The following is a 19,467-nucleotide window of genomic DNA, read 5'->3' as shown; positions in this document are numbered from 1 at the left end:
AGGTCCGCGGGGGTCCCGCCAGCAAGCAGAGCCCACTGCCCCGCACTCCCTTTTACGGGGGGCGCGGCCGCCGGTGCCACCGGTGCCCGGGGGGTGTGGCGGGGCTCGACTCGCACCGCCCCGGCTCCTCCCGCCGGGGTCCTCGCCGGCCCCTGCTCCCGCCCCGCCCCGCCCGGCCGCCAGCGGGTGATGGCGGCGGCCTGCGCCTGAGGGTCCGCGGCGGGGGGGCGGCAGGGGAGCCATGGAAGAGGACCCGGAGCTGGAGAGGTGAGGGGCGAGCAGCGGCGGGGGCAGCGGCGGAGCGGTCCCGGGAGCTAGCGGCCTCTGCGGGGCCCGGCGGCGCCTCCCGCCCCGCGAGGCCCGGGCAGCGCCGGCCTGGGGCCGCTCGGGGCTGGCGGTGGCCCTGGGGCGGCTCGTCCCGGGCCGGGCGCCCGGGGGCGGGTGGCCCGCGGTGCAGAGGAGGGGACCCGAGCCCCGCCGGGTTCTGCCCACTCTCCCCTGACAACCCCCGGCTGTGTGGTGGGGGGGTGCCCCGAAGGGAACGCGGCCTGGAGCCGCTTCCGTGGTGTCTTCGGGACACAACTTTGGAGTTCCAGTAGAAAATAAATCTCCCTACAGAATGAGGAAAATTCATTACTTATCAACTCACAGACAGACAAATAAAAATAAATAAAATATTCCAAAAAAAGCCACAAACTTGTTCTTGTACTGCGTGTTGGTGCCGCTTAGAAACAAGATTGGAAAGTCTTAGGTTGCTCATCCCTCATCAGTTACAATTTGGTGAGTTGTTATACTTAGTAAAATAAATTAAAAACTCCCCACCTTGTGTTATTACGAATTTCAGTTTTCAGTCCTGGAGATGTGCCAGTTGACGAATTGTTAAAATTACCCTGTTGTACAGAATAATACAAAAAGCTTGGCAGTTATTTTGTCAAGAAAATAAAATTGTTTTCTACTTTGCGTTTCGTTGGGACCAGTGGATTCGTCTTGCCACGCATAGTGAGTTTCAGTGTTCCCGAGCAAACATTGAAGATTAAAATACAGATTTCTATATTTAGATACTCAAAGTAGGCCTCTCTTGCTTAGGAATACACTTTACATGTTTATACCACTAGTTGGTGTCAAAGTAGTCCTATTTGTGTGATTGGAATTGTTTCATTACTTTTTTAGCAAGTTTGTTTCTGAGTTGTTCATTTTTGTGGTGGCTGTTTAAATCAACTGTTACAGTTAAGTGATGACCAGAAGCTTTCTGAACTGTTCTCCTCCTGGATCTCTTTCTTATCTTTTAAGAAAGAGATGTCTGAGTGCTTACAGAAAATAATTGTTTTCTGCTTATGTCTGGCACGTATTTCACATGGGCCAAAAGCAATAGTACTGGGGCGGTGGAAGACTAGAGAGCATAATGCTTTCTAAGAGGCTTTTAATTCTTGGTAAGCTACTTCTGCTCTCAGATCATCAGTTTAATAATTAAAGCTTCTTTCTATGTACACGTGAATGTTATTTTTACTAGTGCCGTTCTAAACTTAAACCTTTTTTATTCATAGCAGGGTGAATCTGTGTCACTGTTCTTCCATGCTGTCTCCTGGTTGCTATCGCTGTGCTGGGGACTTGGAGTCCTCTGGGCAGTTTGGGGCACAGCTGCTTGCTCTCTGGCTATAGCTGACTGCTCCATGCTCACCTCCTGGTGCTCTCCTTCACAGGAACTATAGTGGAAATTTTATCCTTCCTTATAGGTTCAGTCTGAGTTGGGATTTGCTATTCCTTTTCTGTGGCAGCATGGTAGATAATGAGGATGAAGCTCAGTGTCACTTACTGAGTGGTACAAGATAGGGTTTAGCTGTCTGGTATCTTCAATCCATGCTGCTACTCACCTCTGTATGTGTTTAATTGGCTCCAAACACATTATAACTACAGTATAATGCCCTTGGCGGTTAACACTTTCCGTCCTGGATCCCACTGTCATTAGTTACTTTTTCATACCCTCAGTTTTCGTAGCAGCTCACTTCGCTAGTAGCACCCTAAATTCAGTTTGTGCTGTGTGCATTTAGGTGTCATTCTTGGGTATTACTTGCCCTAAATATACTTCCCTGTACGATCTTCAATACGAATCCCTTACTAGTCTAACACAGACCTTTATCCTTTGGGTTACAGGCATTATTCCTTAGGTTCATATTCAATAACCTGTTGATTGTATTCTCCTGTGAGTAGTACTGCAATGGTAGTTTAGGTTTTTAGGCTTTTTATAATATGACTTTGGCATACAAATAATGACATTTCTGTTCTGTGGCCACAGTGTTAACTATTTTTGGTGGATTTTTAGTGTTTAAAATGGGTTTATCTAGAATATTTTTAGTACTCTGTCTCTTAATTCAGGCTTGCTTGCAATGAATAAGTCTTAAATAAAAACTTAATGTTTTTGTACATATGGGTTTTATTTAATTTACCATGAGAGAGAAAAGAAGTGTAACTATTTTTATGCATGTTTTTTCTGGTCAGAAGCGAATTTTGTGTCCCAATATTCCAAAAAGTGATCTGTTAAGTCAGTCATCCTATTTTTTTGTTATTATCTAAGGAGAGATCTCTTCATCTTCCTTCTTTTATTTCGTCCTTATTGCCACATTTCCTGATATTATTTTTCAGCTTTACTGTGTCTGATTCTCTCTTGATCTTGCATTTGATGTTTTCCTCACTTTAATATGAAGCGAATGTGATGTTTTCCTAGAAAGCTGAATACTAACTTGCAAGTTACTGTGTGGCTGTTGCATGTTCTGTATTTTAAAACTCTAAAAGCTGTAAATACCACAGGTGTGTAAGCAAAAATTGTGTCGTCTGCTCCATCTCACCTAGTAACCTTTGATAGAAGTATGAACTGAGATTTTTTTTCCTGTGAACTTGCTGGCGCATCAGTGAAGACCCAGAGTCTTGAGGTTCCATATGATTCTTCTAAGAAAATTATGAATTCTGTTAACATATAATTAATGGTATTGTGAAGTTATGACCCAAGAATAAGATGGAAAAAGTTACAAATCAGCTTAGTAGGAGCTGTTCAGTTTGTTTCCTCTGGAAGCAGTGCTTTTCTTACTTTATTTCAACTAAATATCCACTGGGATATTACAGAGGTCACCAATTTACTCCTATCTAAAAAAAATATTTCTTCATCCTCTCCTTCCAGAATTGTTTCCGTGGTGTTTCTGTGTGTTTGAAGCACGTAAAAATGTCATTTCTCTGCAAATACAGAGGAAGTGGCTTTGTTATACTATGTGTCCAAATCCTTCCATAATCTGTTCTCTCTTTCAATAGCTATAAATATTTCACAACCTTGGATACCATACTTCTTTAGAAGTGCTTGCCAAGCTTGTTTGGAGCATCATTTGCTTGGAATTAACTGTTTCCTAAGAAGATGCTGCTCTGAATCACAAGGGCTCTAACAAGAGCCCTGTAGTTGAGTTGAGAATCAATAGTCTAACATTTTTGCTGCACAGGCATCCCAATTACACTTTTTAAAGAGCAATCTTTGTGTTTTGGAGAAAACTGATAGTTCTTACTGTTGTTTTTAACAGTTAAAATCAAACTGTCAGAATTCAGTATTCCTTATTCCTGGTAAAAAAAAATGTGGTCTGCGAGCTAAAAATCAGTGTTTGAAGTGGAGTATTATGTTCAGTACTACTCAAGCTGGTGAGAATATCAGCACAGAAATGTACTGCAAATAGCACTCATGGGACTGACAAATAGAATATTTAAATAAGTACGAAACCTGATCGATCAAGAATGAGAGCATTCACATACCCAATGTAGAATGTATTTGCCTTTGAACAAACATTAGGAAGTTTGTGGCATATTTGTGCTTTCTTCATTCTTGCTCTTAATGTTGTGGTTTAGGCTTTATTCTTGACGTTGCTTTTCATCAGTTTTCTTAATAAGGGCGAGCAGATAAGACCAGCTCACAGGAATTAATTATAAATAACACTGGCAGTGTCTTCAGTCCTTCACTTGACTGAAGGTCTTGATATTAATTATTCAGATGTAATCGGAATACCAACATCCACTTCTATTTGCAGTCCCATGCACAGTTAAAAATAAGTTGTATAGTTAGCATAAAAGTCCGTGGAGAAAATTGAATTCAAAAATTGATAATTTTTTTTCCTGGGCTTGCAGCTTGCTGTCATGACCTAGAGTGCCTCAGGAAGTAGGTTTAAGCATGATTTTTGTGGATTGCAGTAGCTGAGAAGCCTGGCCTTTGAGCTTGGATAGTAGGGATATAGACTGCAAACAGTTATTCATGCTTTAATGAAGATGGGTTTGATGAAGTCCCTTCTCCAACTGTGGGAGGTGTTGAATAGGAATGCTGCCCTCCTACTCCTGGTCTGTGTGCTTCCATAGCTGATTGTGTGCTGTGAAGCCATTCCAGTAGATATACTTTCATTAGAGTTCTCATCAGGATCTTTAATGAGATGATGGCATGGGCGGAGACGGCAGAGTTTGTTAGGTTATGTGCCGAAAGCTTCCAGAGAGCCCAGAGAGGACTAAACAGAGAGACCATGGCGGATGAGGGGAGACCAAATAGCACCCAGTCCTGGCCTCTTCCAGGACCAGGAGTTACCAGTCCATCAGAGCTCTGTCACCATGAGCCCAGAGGAGTATGGGGACACAGTGGCCGGTGGTAACCCATCATAAGGTCAGAGAGGAATGGTTGTCATCTTTGGACCCACCCCCCGGGGCTGATGCTGGGAGACAGCCTAGGTCTCCAGGGATGGCACCCATCAAGACAAGTCAGTGCTGGAACATCTTTGGGACTTAAGGGTGTTGCTCTGTAGGCTTGTGCGATGGGTTAAGGAATGCAGAAGAAGAACATTTCGAGATTGCATATGGCTTATTATGGGATGCATAGGGGAGGAACCAAAGGCAAGGAAAGCGATAAGTTCAAGTCATTTGGGGAGAAGCAAGAATGGGAAATTAGAGGAATAAGGGTGTAAAAGAGTCTGGTCATGTGCGAATAGGGTGCTGGTGGGTACTCTTGTCTAGCTGTGCCCTGTGCCTGATCATCACAGGCTGTCCTGTCTTCCTGTTAAATTCCTTTCTAACTCTCTCTTGGGTAAGGGACTCTGAGGGGAGAGGGTATACAGTGCTAGCAACTGGAGTCAAACTGTGTTCATGGTGCTAGCAACTGGAACAAGTGAAGGCCTGGATGCCAGCAGTTAGGCTGGGACTCTGGGCTGGAAGACTGGGTGCCAGCTACCAAGGACACTTGATGGAGGGAGCAAATCCAGATGTCGGCCACTGGAATGGGATTGGGGACCTATTTATTTGTGTTGCAGTACTGGAGCAAGTATGGGTGTATGAGGGAGCATGTGGCTGCTGGTGAAGATGAAACTGGAGTAGCTGGTGAGTGGGTGAATAAGGAGGGAGCTGAAGGGTGAGCTTGTATCTCCAAGAGCAAGACCACAGGAGGAGCTGTTGGGGGCACCAGGGAGTCCTGACCACCTGACTGTAAGGTCAAGATGGAGACACATATGTGTGCCTGTGTGTCTCTGCAGGCAAGACTGCAGTGGGTTGGATTGGGTATTGGGGGACCAAGGAGTCCCAGCCAGCTCTGTGGGATGGCCTGTACCAGCAGTGGAGTTGGGCGGAAGACTTGGGGGCTCCCACACCTGGCTAGAGACAAGAGCAGGATGAAACTGTTGGTGTGAGTACTCTGTGTGTCTGTCTGTGATTGCTGTGTCCAGCGGTGTAGGTGCATGGTGTGTGCATCTGCCTCCTGGGAGTAGATTTTCAACCTTGCTGCTGGTTGAACCTGGGCATTGAATTGTGACTGCCTGGCCCCTTGGCTGTCAGATCCTGCACGATACATCTGCTCCTAGCAGTCGTTTGTAATTACAAACATTGGGTGGTCTCTCTGTTTTCATTGCCTGTAACCGTATCAGACATACCTCTATTACCAATTATTCATTTTTTCAGTCTATCAATTTGATCTTTTGGGAAAAAAAGATGAAGCTCTTCTCCTGAGTGGGGAATAGAAAATAACTCTCATTTTGCCTGACTTGGGAGCCTTTAATATTCTCTTATTCTTTTGGCACATGCATTTGTCATACAGGTTATTAGGATTTATGCAACGGGAGCTTCGCCTGTAACCTTGTAATATAGAGAGAGGAAAAAGTCTAATACCTTAGAAATGTAAATAGGTCTTGGACCATAGTCTTGAAGATAAAAATATCACTGCTTGTACCTTCATATTACTGTAATTCTGCAGCTTGATTGCTCAAAAAGAATTGCCACAGAAAGTTCTAAGTGGTGCTTGCTATAAAAGATGCCAGAATGATGACAGGGTTCTTAAATGTGCTCCTGTCCCTAATTTTTCCTCCTATCAATCTCCTAGTGTTCGGGTGGTTCTCATGTGAAAGTTGCATGCTGCATTCCCTTTGCTCATGCTGCTGCTCTTTGAATTGAAGCTGGCAGCCACGGGACTGTATTGTAACCAAGCTGTAAAAATGAAGATAGCAAGGAATGTGGAGTCCCACGAGGCCTCTAAAAGCAAATTTTAAAATCTTGTTTGCATAGCTTTTGGCTTACTTGTGTAGAGGATATAAGTTCAGTGAGTGGAAACACGTTATTTTGAAGAGGATCTGAGCATTGTGTTTAATTTGCCTGTGCAAGTTGAAAGGGCTTTGTAAAGGTGCAGTGAATAAGAGTGATGTTGAAAGACCATTATTAGGGAACAGTGTTTGATAATGAAGGCAGGTGTGGACTTAGAAGGCTTCTAAGATGAATGCCAAGTCAGTCTGATCTTTGATACAACAAAAAAAAAAAGTCTCAAATACTTAATGGCCTGTAATTCTTACCTAAGTAAATAGAATCGCTGTCACCATATTAATTTACCGTGATATTTTCCCTAAAATTGAATTGTAGCTGTTTAAAATATATGTGTTTTATTAGTGCTTTGTAGCTCATCTCTATTATTTTAGTTATGAATTGTGACAGATTTTGTAGGCTTTTTGTAGGATTTTGACAGGCTTTTAATCTGCCTCCTAGTCAGGTTTCTGAAAACAGAATCACCAAGTTTGGTAATTGCTAAGTAAAATCAGACACTTTTTTCTTCTTTCCTCACCTTTGTCTGACATTGGTGTTTGAAGGCTCAGGGCAGGCTTTTATAATGCCATATGTTCTTGCTGCCATCACTGTAAACTAGCTTAGGCTGCTCAGATAGCAGATTCAGGGTCTGGGGAAAAAACAAATTTTGCTATAGTTTCATGAAAACCTGTGTAGGTAAAATCTCTCACGTTCCAGTGGTAGAGCCTGATTTTGCACTCTTTTTTTTTGGTGTTCTTGCAAGTAACCATCCCACACACACTACTTCCACTACCTGGGAAGGCATCAGTAGCTGGTGAGGTCGCTGATACTGTACTTGGCATCTTGGGGCAGCAGCTCTAACAGATGGTAATTTACCTGGGTAGTCACTCGGTTTTCATGAATGCCTGTGGTATGACAGGATATGCAACATGTTCTCGCAGTCAGATGTCTGCTTACAAAGGATTTGAAGTACCCCAAGCCCAGTTGCTACTGAGACCATACTAATAACCTTAGATAAGAAAGACTTCTGTGAGGAACTTTAAACCAATGTGCCATTAATAGACTACTGCACAGAGAAGCAATACTGCAATTTTTGATGCGTTTCTGTACTGTTGTTTCTGTGGAAGTCTTGGACACTTTCCTCTGCAAAGCCCTTCAAATGTGAACTCTTAAGGAAAAAGTTATGACCTGTGAATATTTGAAGCCTGCCTGGCACAGATCTACAGATCTCCGTTTTTATATATATATACATACATACATATATGTCTAGATCACAGTCACAAAGATGAGCTCTCTTCTTCCTCTGTTACACGAAGTTAGTACAGTTTGACAACTTGTAGTTGCAGTGATTTTACTGTCATCTGACTGCTTGCTATTTTACTGGTGGTGTTCAGCTGTGCTCAAAATAGGTTTGCTGTGGTTGAAAGACTTCAGGAAGAACTTAAGCGAAGTGACAGGAGGGAAGAGCATTCCCAAAGTGAAGTGACAGGAACTGTGCATTTCAGCGTAATACACCAGTTTTGCATACTTTATTTCTGTTCTTCATTTAGTATGGCTGTTGTTGTATTTGCAACAACTTTAATTGTTTTTAATATTTCAAAATGTTTCTTTCAGTCTTGGTGCATAGGAATCCAAATTATCTTAAAGTCAGGGTGATTTTGGTAGCTTCTTTAATGCTTAACTCACTGCAGTGAAGAAGCCATCCACTTTCCCTACATATGTGCATAAAGTGGCAAGTTCTTGTGTTCCGCCAGTGGTGACTTGTTTCTTTTTTTTCATATTTAGGAAGGCTGTGGAGGAGTTACTTAAAGAGGCAAAACGTGGGAGAACCAGGGCTGAAACAATGGGAGCTATGGGTTGGTAAGTTGTGCCAAGAGGAAATGAATGCTTTGGCTGATGCCAAAATAAATTTTGTATTTAATGCGTGACAGAAGTCTCTACCTTTTTATGTGCTTTGTGTTTAAATAATTTGTCTTCATCCACATATTAATTTGGGCAAAAAATTGAGTCTAGGTAAGAAGTTCAAGTAAGTTCTGTCTGCATGAAATTGCTTGTCTGAATGTGTTGAAGTCAAAGCAGTTGGAAAATTGAGAATATCTTTTGTAATAATATGTCCTTATAATAGATGGAATTGCAAAGCTTGGGTTGGAAGCTCGTGAATCTTTAAAATGTCAGCTATCTGAAGTGTGCATGTGCTTACATACTATCCACATATTACTGGGTTAGATTCTGTCTTAAGTGAAAAGAATCCATAGCCTAACAAAGAAACCTAAAGCCTTATATTGAAAGTAATAAACTATCCTTTAGTAGAGAATTCGTGTGTAAATTGTAGCCAAAACCAAACTCAGTGAACTCAAGTATAACCCAGTTTTGGAAGATGGCTATTTTTTAATACTAAAAAAAACCCTAAAACCCAGGGGCTAGGCTAACCTTTATAGCAACTGGGAAAAGAATCACAGTATTTAAAACTTAAGTGAAATACAATGCAGTAGTCCAGATTTTACAGCTAGATTGTAATGGAATGTAATGCATGTAATTGTAATTTAAAAAGTAATAACATGCTGAGAAGAGTCATTCATCTTAAAATAATGTGTATGATTAGCTATTTGGTAAGAAGCTGTTGGATCTAGAGATGTTCACACAGGTAGTGCACCAGCTGACTGCATTAAACTTATTTGTAGATAAGGTTTGACTTCCTCCACCAAAGTAGTAAAAGATAAGTCTGCACTGTTAATGAAGTTCTCGGCTAATTTTAGTAGCTCTGAATAGTGTCTTGTTGAAAAAAAATTATTTCTTTATGTTTTCTAAGCAAGTTTGGGTTTTTCTGTGTGTTTTACTCAGTATTTCTTCTAGGAATGCAGTTGATACCGTTTATGTTAAAATAGCTTAATTGTTTGAATCCCCTAGAGTGGCTATAACAATTCTGATCCATCATGCTTTTACTCTGGCCAGGTAAAGGAGTGCAGATAATTAGCACCATGAAGTGTTATATGCATTCATTTACTGTGAATTCGCAAGTTAATTCCAGGCATGGAGACTAAAGATTTCTGCTGGGAGATAATCAACTGTCCTTGTGCAACTTCGCTGCAACTTGTGCAGCCTGGAATAGCTGCCGGGAGTGTGCCTGAGCTTCTGCTCCTGGGTCTGGCTACTTATTCCTTGTCTGTAAAACAGTAGTGGACCTGTTCAGCTGGCTGTGATGATCAGCTCGTGGCACCGGGCAGTTTGCTAAAGCCTGATGCCCAAGACCTGCCAGGGGATGGGATAGCCAAGGGTGACCTGTTCTTCTGAGCAGCTGCAGATTCCACTAGAGCAAAATAGTGTCTGGCTAGGCCAGGATTGTGTTAAAGGTGAAGAGGATTGTCGAGAAGGCTTCAGGCAGATGAAGACTGTTGACATAGGGGTTGTTGTGGTGATATCCTAAACTGAGACTGTTAAGTGAGGATCCTTTTCTCTCCAGAGGTACATGAGAATAGCTATACTGGATCAAACAAAGGATCCATCTCTGCAGTGCCCTGTCTCCATCAGTGGCTGATACCCAGTGCCTAGGCAGTGCTTTGCTGAATATCTTTCTGAATACTCTCTATAGTAGCTTCAAGGTACTATCCCAGCTTCGGGCTGTCTGCAGCTCAGGATATCATGCTCTCAGAGGTGATTTCTTTGTATGTAATGCATCTTTGGGGACTTTCCCCTTTCTGAATTTATCCTTAGAGAGACTAGTAGTAATCCCAGTTGTCACAAATCTGCTGCTGTAGAGTTTGGCATAGGGTACTGTACAGCTGGCATGTGTTGCTGTAAGGAAGGTATAAAACCCCCCATAGGCAGAATCCTGTTAAGCCTTTGCTGTCTAGTTCTGCAAGAACAATGGACAGAACAGCAGCTGCAAGCTGCCACTGCTCTCGTCCCTTTAATATTATTCATGTCCTGTTGTGCTGCTCTCGTGCTTCTGAACTGGCCTGACAAATAGGTATTGCATATAGATGTCAGAAATTATATAATCAGTAAGATATTGGAAGGAAATTTAACTATGCTAGGTTGAGTATCACACTCCAGCAAAATGCTTTCAGATGTAACTGATCCTGGAAAAAAGTAAATCCTGAAGGTCTTCAGAGATTACATCCAGGGCTGATATGTAACCTTCCAGGGTGTAAACTACTGAGAGGAAGGTAACTGCTGCTCAGAGCTTTGTGGATAGCAAATGAAATGAGCAGAAAAGTTGGTTCATGGAAGTGTGTATTAATAGACCAGGTCCTGCAAAGCATAACTGATAGAAGCAGAGATGAAGTCATCACCAACTTGTCTAAGAGCACAGCGTTAACAGGTGAAATGCAAAAACTTCCTTCCTTGCCAAACTCGAAATGCTTACAGGTGTGTTTCATGAGGACTTCTGGGATTTCCTCAACCCTTTGTCAGAGGAGTCCTGGAGCAGAGATGCACAAACCCTGGAGACATCTAGTGTAAGGCCATCAGTCCTGCATTGGCACTGGAAAGTTGAAGCAACTCGGACTGTGAAGAAAAGATATGTTCTACCATCTGTCTTTGGGTAAGGAGAAGCAGAGGCTACTGCTGCTCATACTTCACTGATTCCAGCATATGTTTCTCTCCAGCAGCCGTTGAATACTGGGAAATACATTTCTGGAGTCAGCGGCATTTGACAGGAGTTGGTTCAAGGGAGGTGTATGGAGAAGTGGCGTTCCTGGGGAGGGAATTACGTTGTGCATACCATTACAAAGTAATGTCTCCTAGTGGATGTTGGTGGCAGCAAAGTCTTAGCCAGCAAGCCTCTGAATGCTGTTTTGGGACTACTTTCAGGTTCAAGTTGATACTCTTTTACCATCTGGAGTGATTAAATCTCCATAGCTCAAGTGCACTGTTTGAAAAAGTTCCCCAAGCACCCCTGCCTAACTTCTTGCTATCTCATCATTTGAGATGGATAGTCAGCTGCTGCTGAAGCCTAAATTACAGGCATTCAAGCTGGCTTAGCTGACAGGTACATCAAAAGTTTACAAAGCAGTCAACCTTTAGCTCAGTCTTTCATACAAAGATTCAGCCTTCAAATATGGGACAGCGTTGCAAGTATTTTTTCCAGTTGGGGAATTATTTGCTGCTGCTACATTGTCTTACAAGTTTAGTGTGGATGACATGGGCAGGAGGTGCAAGTTGTACAGGTTAGAGGCTAGTCGAAGAAAAGCTTGTCCCTGTTTGGAACAAGCAACCAACAGGGAAGTTGGCAGTGATATTGGGCAAGAGCTTGTGCAGGAAGGGAAATCATCAGAGACTCTCTGGGCATGGAGCAACTAACTGTCAGTATTGGCAGTGGACTACATGAACTCTTAATTGGTTAAGAGTCTCAGCTCCCTGGTCTCCATACTCTCAGGACTGCTCAGATAGGCAGTATCTACATCCATGGTAAATGAATCTGAGAAATACTGGATATTCGTATTTGTAGATTTCACTCAGCAATGCAGTCTTTCTAGTTCCCAGAATGTTTCTTTTGTATGTACTCTATGGCCATGGTGACTCTTTTTGGGGGGTCTCCTACATCCTTATGATAACACATGTAGATCCTGTTGCTGATGTATCTGGCTCAAGCATTAGTACAGCTAATCACAAATAAGGAAATGTCTCAGAGAAGGGGAAGGGAGAATCCTCTTCTGAAGCTGTCTTAATCCTGGAAATCTTGAGCAGAAGAGAGCAGAAACTGTGGCTGAATCTCAGTGACGATGCTGTGATGCTGGAACTTCTGAGATAAGAAAATATATCCAAGCAGCTGTTTGGAAGCTAACATTTGAAGGACCAGCTGGATCCAGAGTGAGAAGTTGTGAACAAACAGTGTGAGAATACTTGGAATAGTTAGATAAATTTATCCTTGTTTCATCAGAAGCTATTGGATATAGATGGAATAAAGGTATAGGATATTTGGGGTTTTCCACTGTGTGTCTAATTAAAATAAAGCTAAAAGTTCAGCTTTCCTTAAATGTTTCTCTTTGTGCTATGTACATAATTCATAAGTTTTTCCATAGCAATGTAGTTGGGTCCCATTTTAGGCAGTTGTTGTCATTTAATTAAGAAAAGTAGTTAAAATGTAACAAAAGCTACTGTGTGAAAAAAGTTCTAGAGGCTTTTTTTTCCTCTGTTGTGTAGGTCTGATCCTCAAAGATGCTGGTAGCTAAACTGAATGTATCCTTCTTGGCTTACTTGAGAAGCTTATGTAAAATAAGAAATGGAAAACAGGATATTTTTGGATGATTTGTTCAGCTCTGCATTATAAGAGCAGATGAAATTGCAAAAAGATAAATTTTGGAAGCATTAAATTATTTTTAACTCTATTTCTTGTAAAGCAATCCTAAAATTGCTTTCATTCCTATAGATAGCTTTCTGCTCAATACCAAATCTTTTAGAAGTATAGCAAAATACGAAATGATGATGAGGGCATCGGAACTGTGAAATGCTGTATTGCATCTTGTCTTTGAATGGGTGTTGTGTGACTGTGCAGAAACACTGCAGTGTGATTCCCCTGTGTCTTTCATTTGAGTGTGAGGAGAAGGAGGAGGAGAAATAGGGCACAGTTAGAGATTGCAAAGTAACTATGTTAAAATCTTGTCACCAGAGCACGTGTTCTAATCCCAAGTCAAGTTGTCACTGGAACAGGTTGCCCAGAGAAGATGTGGGTGTCTCCTCTCTGGAAGTGTTCAAGGCTAGACTGAATGGAGCTCTAAGAAGCCTGGTCTAGTGAAAGGAACCCATGACAGCAGGGTTGGAAGTAGATGATTGTTAAGGTCCCTGCCAACCCAGGCCATTCTATGGTTCTACAAAGCCCTGCCAGCTGTACCTAGTTGCCAAGGCCATATTTAAAAGCTTGCAGTGTCCTTCCAGGCATCCTTTTCTTTGAGGTCCCCTGTGAAAGGGTAATAGCATAGATTAGTTGGTTTGGCAAAACAACCTCTAGCTGCCTTTTTTTTTTTTTTGCCTTCAGTTACTCTTCTATTAAGTTTGGTATTTTCCATGGCATTTTGGAAATGGTAGAAATGTTCTTGTCAGTTCATCCATAATAAACTTTGTTTCCTGGAAAGATATGCTTTTACTCTATATGATGAGCCTTGCTGTGCCAAGCCTGTTTGATATGTCCCATTACTCAGCAAAGAAAAGACTGTGGCGCATGGCACTGTACTCTTGTGTCTTAAACAGTGTTGGCATGTTTCTGCTGTTAAGAACTTGTATAGTATATATACTTCTGTACTGAATGTCACTGCCTCACTGGATGGCAGGTGTTGGTTGGAAATTCTGTGTTATTGCACAGAAGTTGACTTAAAATGTCAAAAGTAGAGTTAAGATTTGACCTACATTCACAATAACAGATTTAATTTTTCTTTTCTCAAAATACAATGCCATTGCATTTTAACATTAACATTGTATTTTGACAATACATTGCACTGTTTTGGTCACTGCATAGTGGAGAGATTTTGGGGTGTATGAGACTTACCTGTGGAGGGAGGCAAGATTCTCTTGGTAATAATAGGTTGGTTTAGCTTACTGGAGCATGTAAAGCAAAAAATGAACCTTATTGCTGAGTGAACACACTGTGACAGAACCGGAGTCTGTTTTGTAGACAAGACTGCTCTAGCATTGCAGGGTGTGTGCTTGCTTCAGTCATGCCTGCAGCCCTGCTTGGGGCACGCTCCGGTTCAAACTTTAATGTTCTTTAACGTGTCTTGGGTTTTTTTGTCATTTGTTATAAAGAAAAGCTTCTCAAATCAGTTCTGTGGCACTATTTACTAGTCAGCAGTATTGTATTCCACCTTGCATAGGCTGAGCTTGCCTCTCAGCCCTTCAGAACTCACATTGAGGGCAGAGCTGTCAGTGAATTGAGCATTGCAGGATCAGACCCTACAGTGAGCCAAAGGCTTGTCTTTGGGGTACCAATTTTCTTATGATTAGAAATGCTCTCAAAGATATTGGTGGATTAATACAGTTCACTTTTAGAGTTCTGTATATACCATGGATATATGTAAACATGTGCTTGTGTGTAATGTAGCATGTGCCATACATCTCATTTCCTTTAAGACTTGAAGGCAGAATTTGCTTTGTTGAAGTCTGAGGTCACTAAAACTAAGGGCTAATGTTTTTCTTCAGTGCCATGACTTACTGCTGCTCCGTGAAAGCCTGGTGGCTCACTTTTATCACTGTATGATGGTGAACTAATGGCATCTCTTAACTGACTCTCAAGTCCTGCATTTCTCATCAGTTTTCATTCTTAGTGTAGCTCAGGCAGCACTCATAGTGTCAAAAAGAAATAGATACTTCAGCCAGATGAGTTTATTTAGGGCAGATTGTCTCCTTCTGGCACTATATATATTAGCACTTAAATCAATGCATTAGCTCTTAAGAAAAAGCAAGGGGAAGGAGAACAAATGTGAAATAGTTTTTGCCTGAATGCAGCCTAGAGAAAGCTCCATTCCTAAGTAGGAAATGTTGAGTTACAACAGTTTAATGCTCGCATAAGATACATGGAGAACTTAAATGTTGGCTGGTTTGTGTTATGTCTGCAGTGTAACCTGTGCCATGGCATGTTCAGCACCATGTTCATAGGTGATGTAGCTTGAAGTAGAAACCCTGTTCTACTGACATTTATTAGCCTTGTGTTTTTACTCAGTAATACAATTAATGGATAAATATTGTCTCCCTAATTTATGAAACAGCTATACTAGATAGAGATCTAGACTTTTTATTATTATTTTGAACCAGGGTTTGAGCAAAACAGTGGAGATTTCTATGCAGAAAGTTTAGAAAATTTTAAAACTAGCTATGCTATAGGAATGTCTCAGGAAATACCTAGTGGAAATAAAACAGCATGGCTGTTCAATGTATATACTTGTACAGTTAGTCTCCTAAGTTCTTTGAGGATTTAGGACAAGAACAATTTTCAGGAATTCTTAGTAGGCAGACCTGAAGCAAAACATCATGGTAAATGCCATGTCCAGTTAAGTCATGAAGTATACTAAATAATCAGATGTGATCTTTGCTGCAATTTGCTTATTGTTCTGATACCTCTAATTGTTTAGAGTTGTCAAAGGTTTTTAAATAGGGTATGGTTTCTACACTTACACAGAACATGCAAGTAGAATAGATGATCTTAACAGTGTGGTGTTAGGATTCCTGTGTGGTTGATTCAGTAAATGGCACTGTGATCTCCAACAGCTCTGATTTTCTTACAGTAATCCTGTAACCTCTGTCAAAAATGTTGTAAAGACAAACAATGCAGTGTCTCCAACTATAAACAAAGTCTTCAGAGTGATTTCTGCTTTCTGTAGGAATATGTTCAAACTTGTTTTTTCTCATTCCATTCTTTAAAAGGTGATAAACTGGGCAGGAGTACAGCTGATACCAACAAGATAAATGAAATGTACGATACTTGTTTACTGAACAAAGCTGATAAATTGCGTGCAAAAGTGTTAAGCTGTGAGAGGAGACAGTTAGAAAAAATGGAAAACAGTTGGATAAGTATTCTTTCTGTTTAAGAAAAAGAAGTAGTACACTTTGGTAGTTTCCAGATATGTTAAAATTGATATACCTCATGTATATGTTATATTGCTACAGCTGTTTGGGTTCTTCGTGCATATGTATCTCACTTCCTGAATATCAGAGTCCAGTAGATAATGCTGACTTTAGAAGGTGGTCATTTTTATAAACCGTTCTGATTCGACTTAGAAAATGTTACTAAATATTTGATTCCTGAATAGCTAAGTTAAGCACCATCAACCTTAAATTATATTGTCATCCTCTGTCTCCCCCGAACACACGACCTTGTGAAAATTGTGTGGATTTTCACTATGTTGAAGTAAAATAATTTTCTTCTCATAAAGAGTAAGACAGAAGGAGAATGGAGATAACATTGAACATGTTTTACTGTACTGAGAGTTTACACTAGGTGGCATGCAAGGAAAGCCAAAATCACAAACTTATCTTAAAAAAATCACAAGTTTAAATCTTAGACTTGTTTCAGGATGTTTTTATCTTGTCTTTTGATCACTTTTAAATGTCTTTACAGGTTGAAATGTCCTCTTGCTGGTACAAATAAAAGATTTCTTATTAATACCATCAAAAACACATTACCATCTCAAAAAGAACAAGACCAAGAACGTGAGCAAAAGGAAGACAATAAGGAGTCTGAGCCAAACAAAAGCAGAAAAGAAGAAAAACCAAAGAAACGCAGAATTCACCCATATACACCCAGCTTTCAGTCCAGAAGGAGAGTCAGCTACTCTCCTCCAAGACACCAAACCAGGAACCAGCACACAAAGGATAAGCATGAAAAGCGATCAAGCAAGCGATGAGAAGAAGACAGTGACAAATGCACGCTGTTACAAGTCAGGAATGTCATGAAGTGTAGGACAGCAGGGATGTCTCAGTTTTTCAGGAAGAGATGCTGTTCAAACCTGAGTTTTGAACCAAGTTGCTTGTGTGAGAAGTAACCTTGAGGTAGCTTTAGAAAACTTTTCTTTGGGACCTTTAAGAGAAAAGCAAAGTGCAGCATAAATCCTTCAGTCGTTTTAGAGCAGACATTCCTTTCCCTTTGTTCCATTGCTCTGTCCCCTTCTGACTAAGCTTAGGGTCTTGGTGATGGAGTGTGATTCGTGTGTCTCTGTCTGGTACAAATCATTTAGTCATGTCACTCTTTTGGAAATAGATTTAAATTAAGCAGAAATTTATTCATTGCGTGAAGTTTACAGAATTTCTTTGCTGCTAACCAATAAAAAAGTTTTGCTTATTTGGGTTAGTTTAGTTTTACAGAATCTTGAGGCAGGGAAAGCTGGTCAGTGCCTGACCAAGCACATGCATTTTTTACAGAATATAAGAGATTACTTTCTTTAGTATGAAAAGAACAAATTTAAGATGGGCAACACCAGCTTTGCTTTTCAGGAGGAACTACCAGGAAAATTTTAATTTTGCTTGTTATTGTATATGCACAAATCTATCATAGATAGCCATAGACATTACCCCTAAAAAGCTGTACCTGCAATAATTGTCTCTGTTTAGACTTCCCTCTATAAGGAAGTAGTTTGAACAGTCTGTTGTCACGGTGCTTTCAAAACAAACCCTGAAGACAAAATTTTCGCATTCTCTGTCCACTGCTAGGAAGTTTCCAAGTAAATGTGTAATACTAGAAATGCAGAGGTGACGCTCAAAACCAGTCAAATGCTCACTTTCCAAGCCTGTGTGACAATTCTGTAGTGGTACAGTTCTTAAACTTGTGACTGGGAGCACAAATAATACACATTGGCATATTCTATGTCTCACTTCTGTTTGTGTTACAGTAACAAACTTCTGTGTGAAATATTTTGTATTTCACTGTTCTCAGAAATAATTGTTTTGAACACAGGTTTATGTTTTTAAGTGTGGTGACAATAAAATCGAAAATGTTCGTTGCACGTGCCTTGTGGAATTAGTGCTTTAATGCATTTCTTGACTCTCTGCTCCAAGGGAACCGGGGCTTCGTGGTCCTTCCGTGTTGAGTCAGGGCAAGAGTGCCACCTATAGGCGTGTCTGCTCCTAGCCTTGCCGCACTTACCTGTCTCTTGGAAAGCTCCTGTTAGCTAGGGGATGGGAAGACCAAAGTGGTGATCTGCTGTGGCTGAATTTTAGTGCGTGAGCTGGGAATTACTTTTCTGAGTAATGGGAAGGTAGTTAAACTGGCTTTGAGCCCACCGGCAACTGCCAGGATCAGCATACCCAATGAAGTGGGACACTTGTACGTTTCCACAGAGGAGCTGTGGACAGTTCCTCTATCTCCCTGCAGGAACTATAGCACTAGAACAGAAGTCCCAGCCTTTCAGAAAATTTATAATAATTCAAGTGGGATCAATGAAAGAGTAGTATCTTTAGAGAATGTAGGCCTGTCTTTGGTTTAAATAAACTGAAGTTGTTTGCAGTCCTTATTTTGCTGGGAGCTGATTGTGTACTCTTAGTAATCCTTTTTGGAAGGACAGCAGCTATAATACCAGCTGGACTCTGCTGCAGTGACGGTGCTGGATGGCTGGATGGGTGTAACTGCAGCAGAGAATTATTCTCACCATTGGTCAGGATTTGGACTGAGGATTTTCCACAGAAAAAATTTTTGTGAATTCTTGCTGGTCTGGCTCGTGCTGATAATATGCTGTCCTGAGACTTTCAACAGTCAGACCTTCAAACACCTCTTTAGAATAAGGACTATTGTTGATTCTTTCAAAATTAGTCTGGATTGTTGATAATGCTTACATACTGGAAATGCTCAACTAAAGGATCTGACATGACCAACACAGATAACTGGAGAAAGCCTGTTTTGGTGGTAATGGTGGTAGGTTCAGATCTAATTCCACATTTTTCTGACTTAAAGAATATACATGAATTATTAATCTTGCATTGGTTAATTCCATCCTTTAATGCTGTCTTTAATAAGCATACTTAATAAACACAAAATCCTGTGCTGCTCATTAACTGTTCTTAAGGCAACTCTTCATAGAACCACAGAATGGGTAAACTTAGAAGAGATCACAGTGATCATCCACTGATGAATTTTTTAATAGAAAATTGGGTGCATAAAGCCAGGTTTGTATTGTGTCTGCAGTGGCTCATATTGTGCAGCACCAGCATCATGTTTATAAGGTACCTTAAAGATAGTATTTAACCCTGAAAATTAAAACTTGACATGACTTTTCAAAATGTGTTACTAACTGCTGTAACTCAGCACTCTTGTTACATGTAAAAGTACCTAGTCCTTAAGTATAAATGTGTCAATAAATAATGTGTTCTTGGTGTTGGCTTCCCGTAGTAGTGCATTGCAGCCTAGTTACTCACATGGGAGGGGAATGCACCTTTAGTGTTCCTGCAGTGTCACTTCACAGGTGTTTCTTGTTTCTCTATGAG

At 41.0% G+C, this 19,467-nt stretch overlaps 1 protein-coding gene across 1 annotated transcript; it reads left to right on the top strand.

Moving 5' to 3' along the window:
- The first annotated feature begins 132 nt into the window (after positions 1 to 132).
- POLR1D (RNA polymerase I and III subunit D) lies at positions 133 to 17,993 on the top strand. Its single transcript, XM_051779075.1, has 3 exons — positions 133 to 267; positions 8,350 to 8,424; positions 16,613 to 17,993. The coding sequence occupies exons 1-3, from the start codon at positions 242 to 244 to the stop codon at positions 16,896 to 16,898; spliced, it is 387 nt and encodes a 128-aa protein (XP_051635035.1). The 5' UTR covers positions 133 to 241; the 3' UTR covers positions 16,899 to 17,993.
- The last annotated feature ends 1,474 nt before the right edge of the window (positions 17,994 to 19,467 follow it).

This window comes from Manacus candei, unplaced genomic scaffold (assembly GCF_025592945.1).
Source record: "Manacus candei isolate 608988 ecotype Guabito, Panama unplaced genomic scaffold, ASM2559294v1 h1tg000014l, whole genome shotgun sequence".
Lineage (NCBI taxonomy): Eukaryota > Metazoa > Chordata > Aves > Passeriformes > Pipridae > Manacus > Manacus candei.
The sequence above is the reverse complement of the archived record's forward strand: the minus strand, read 5'-3'. Positions and strand labels throughout refer to the sequence as shown.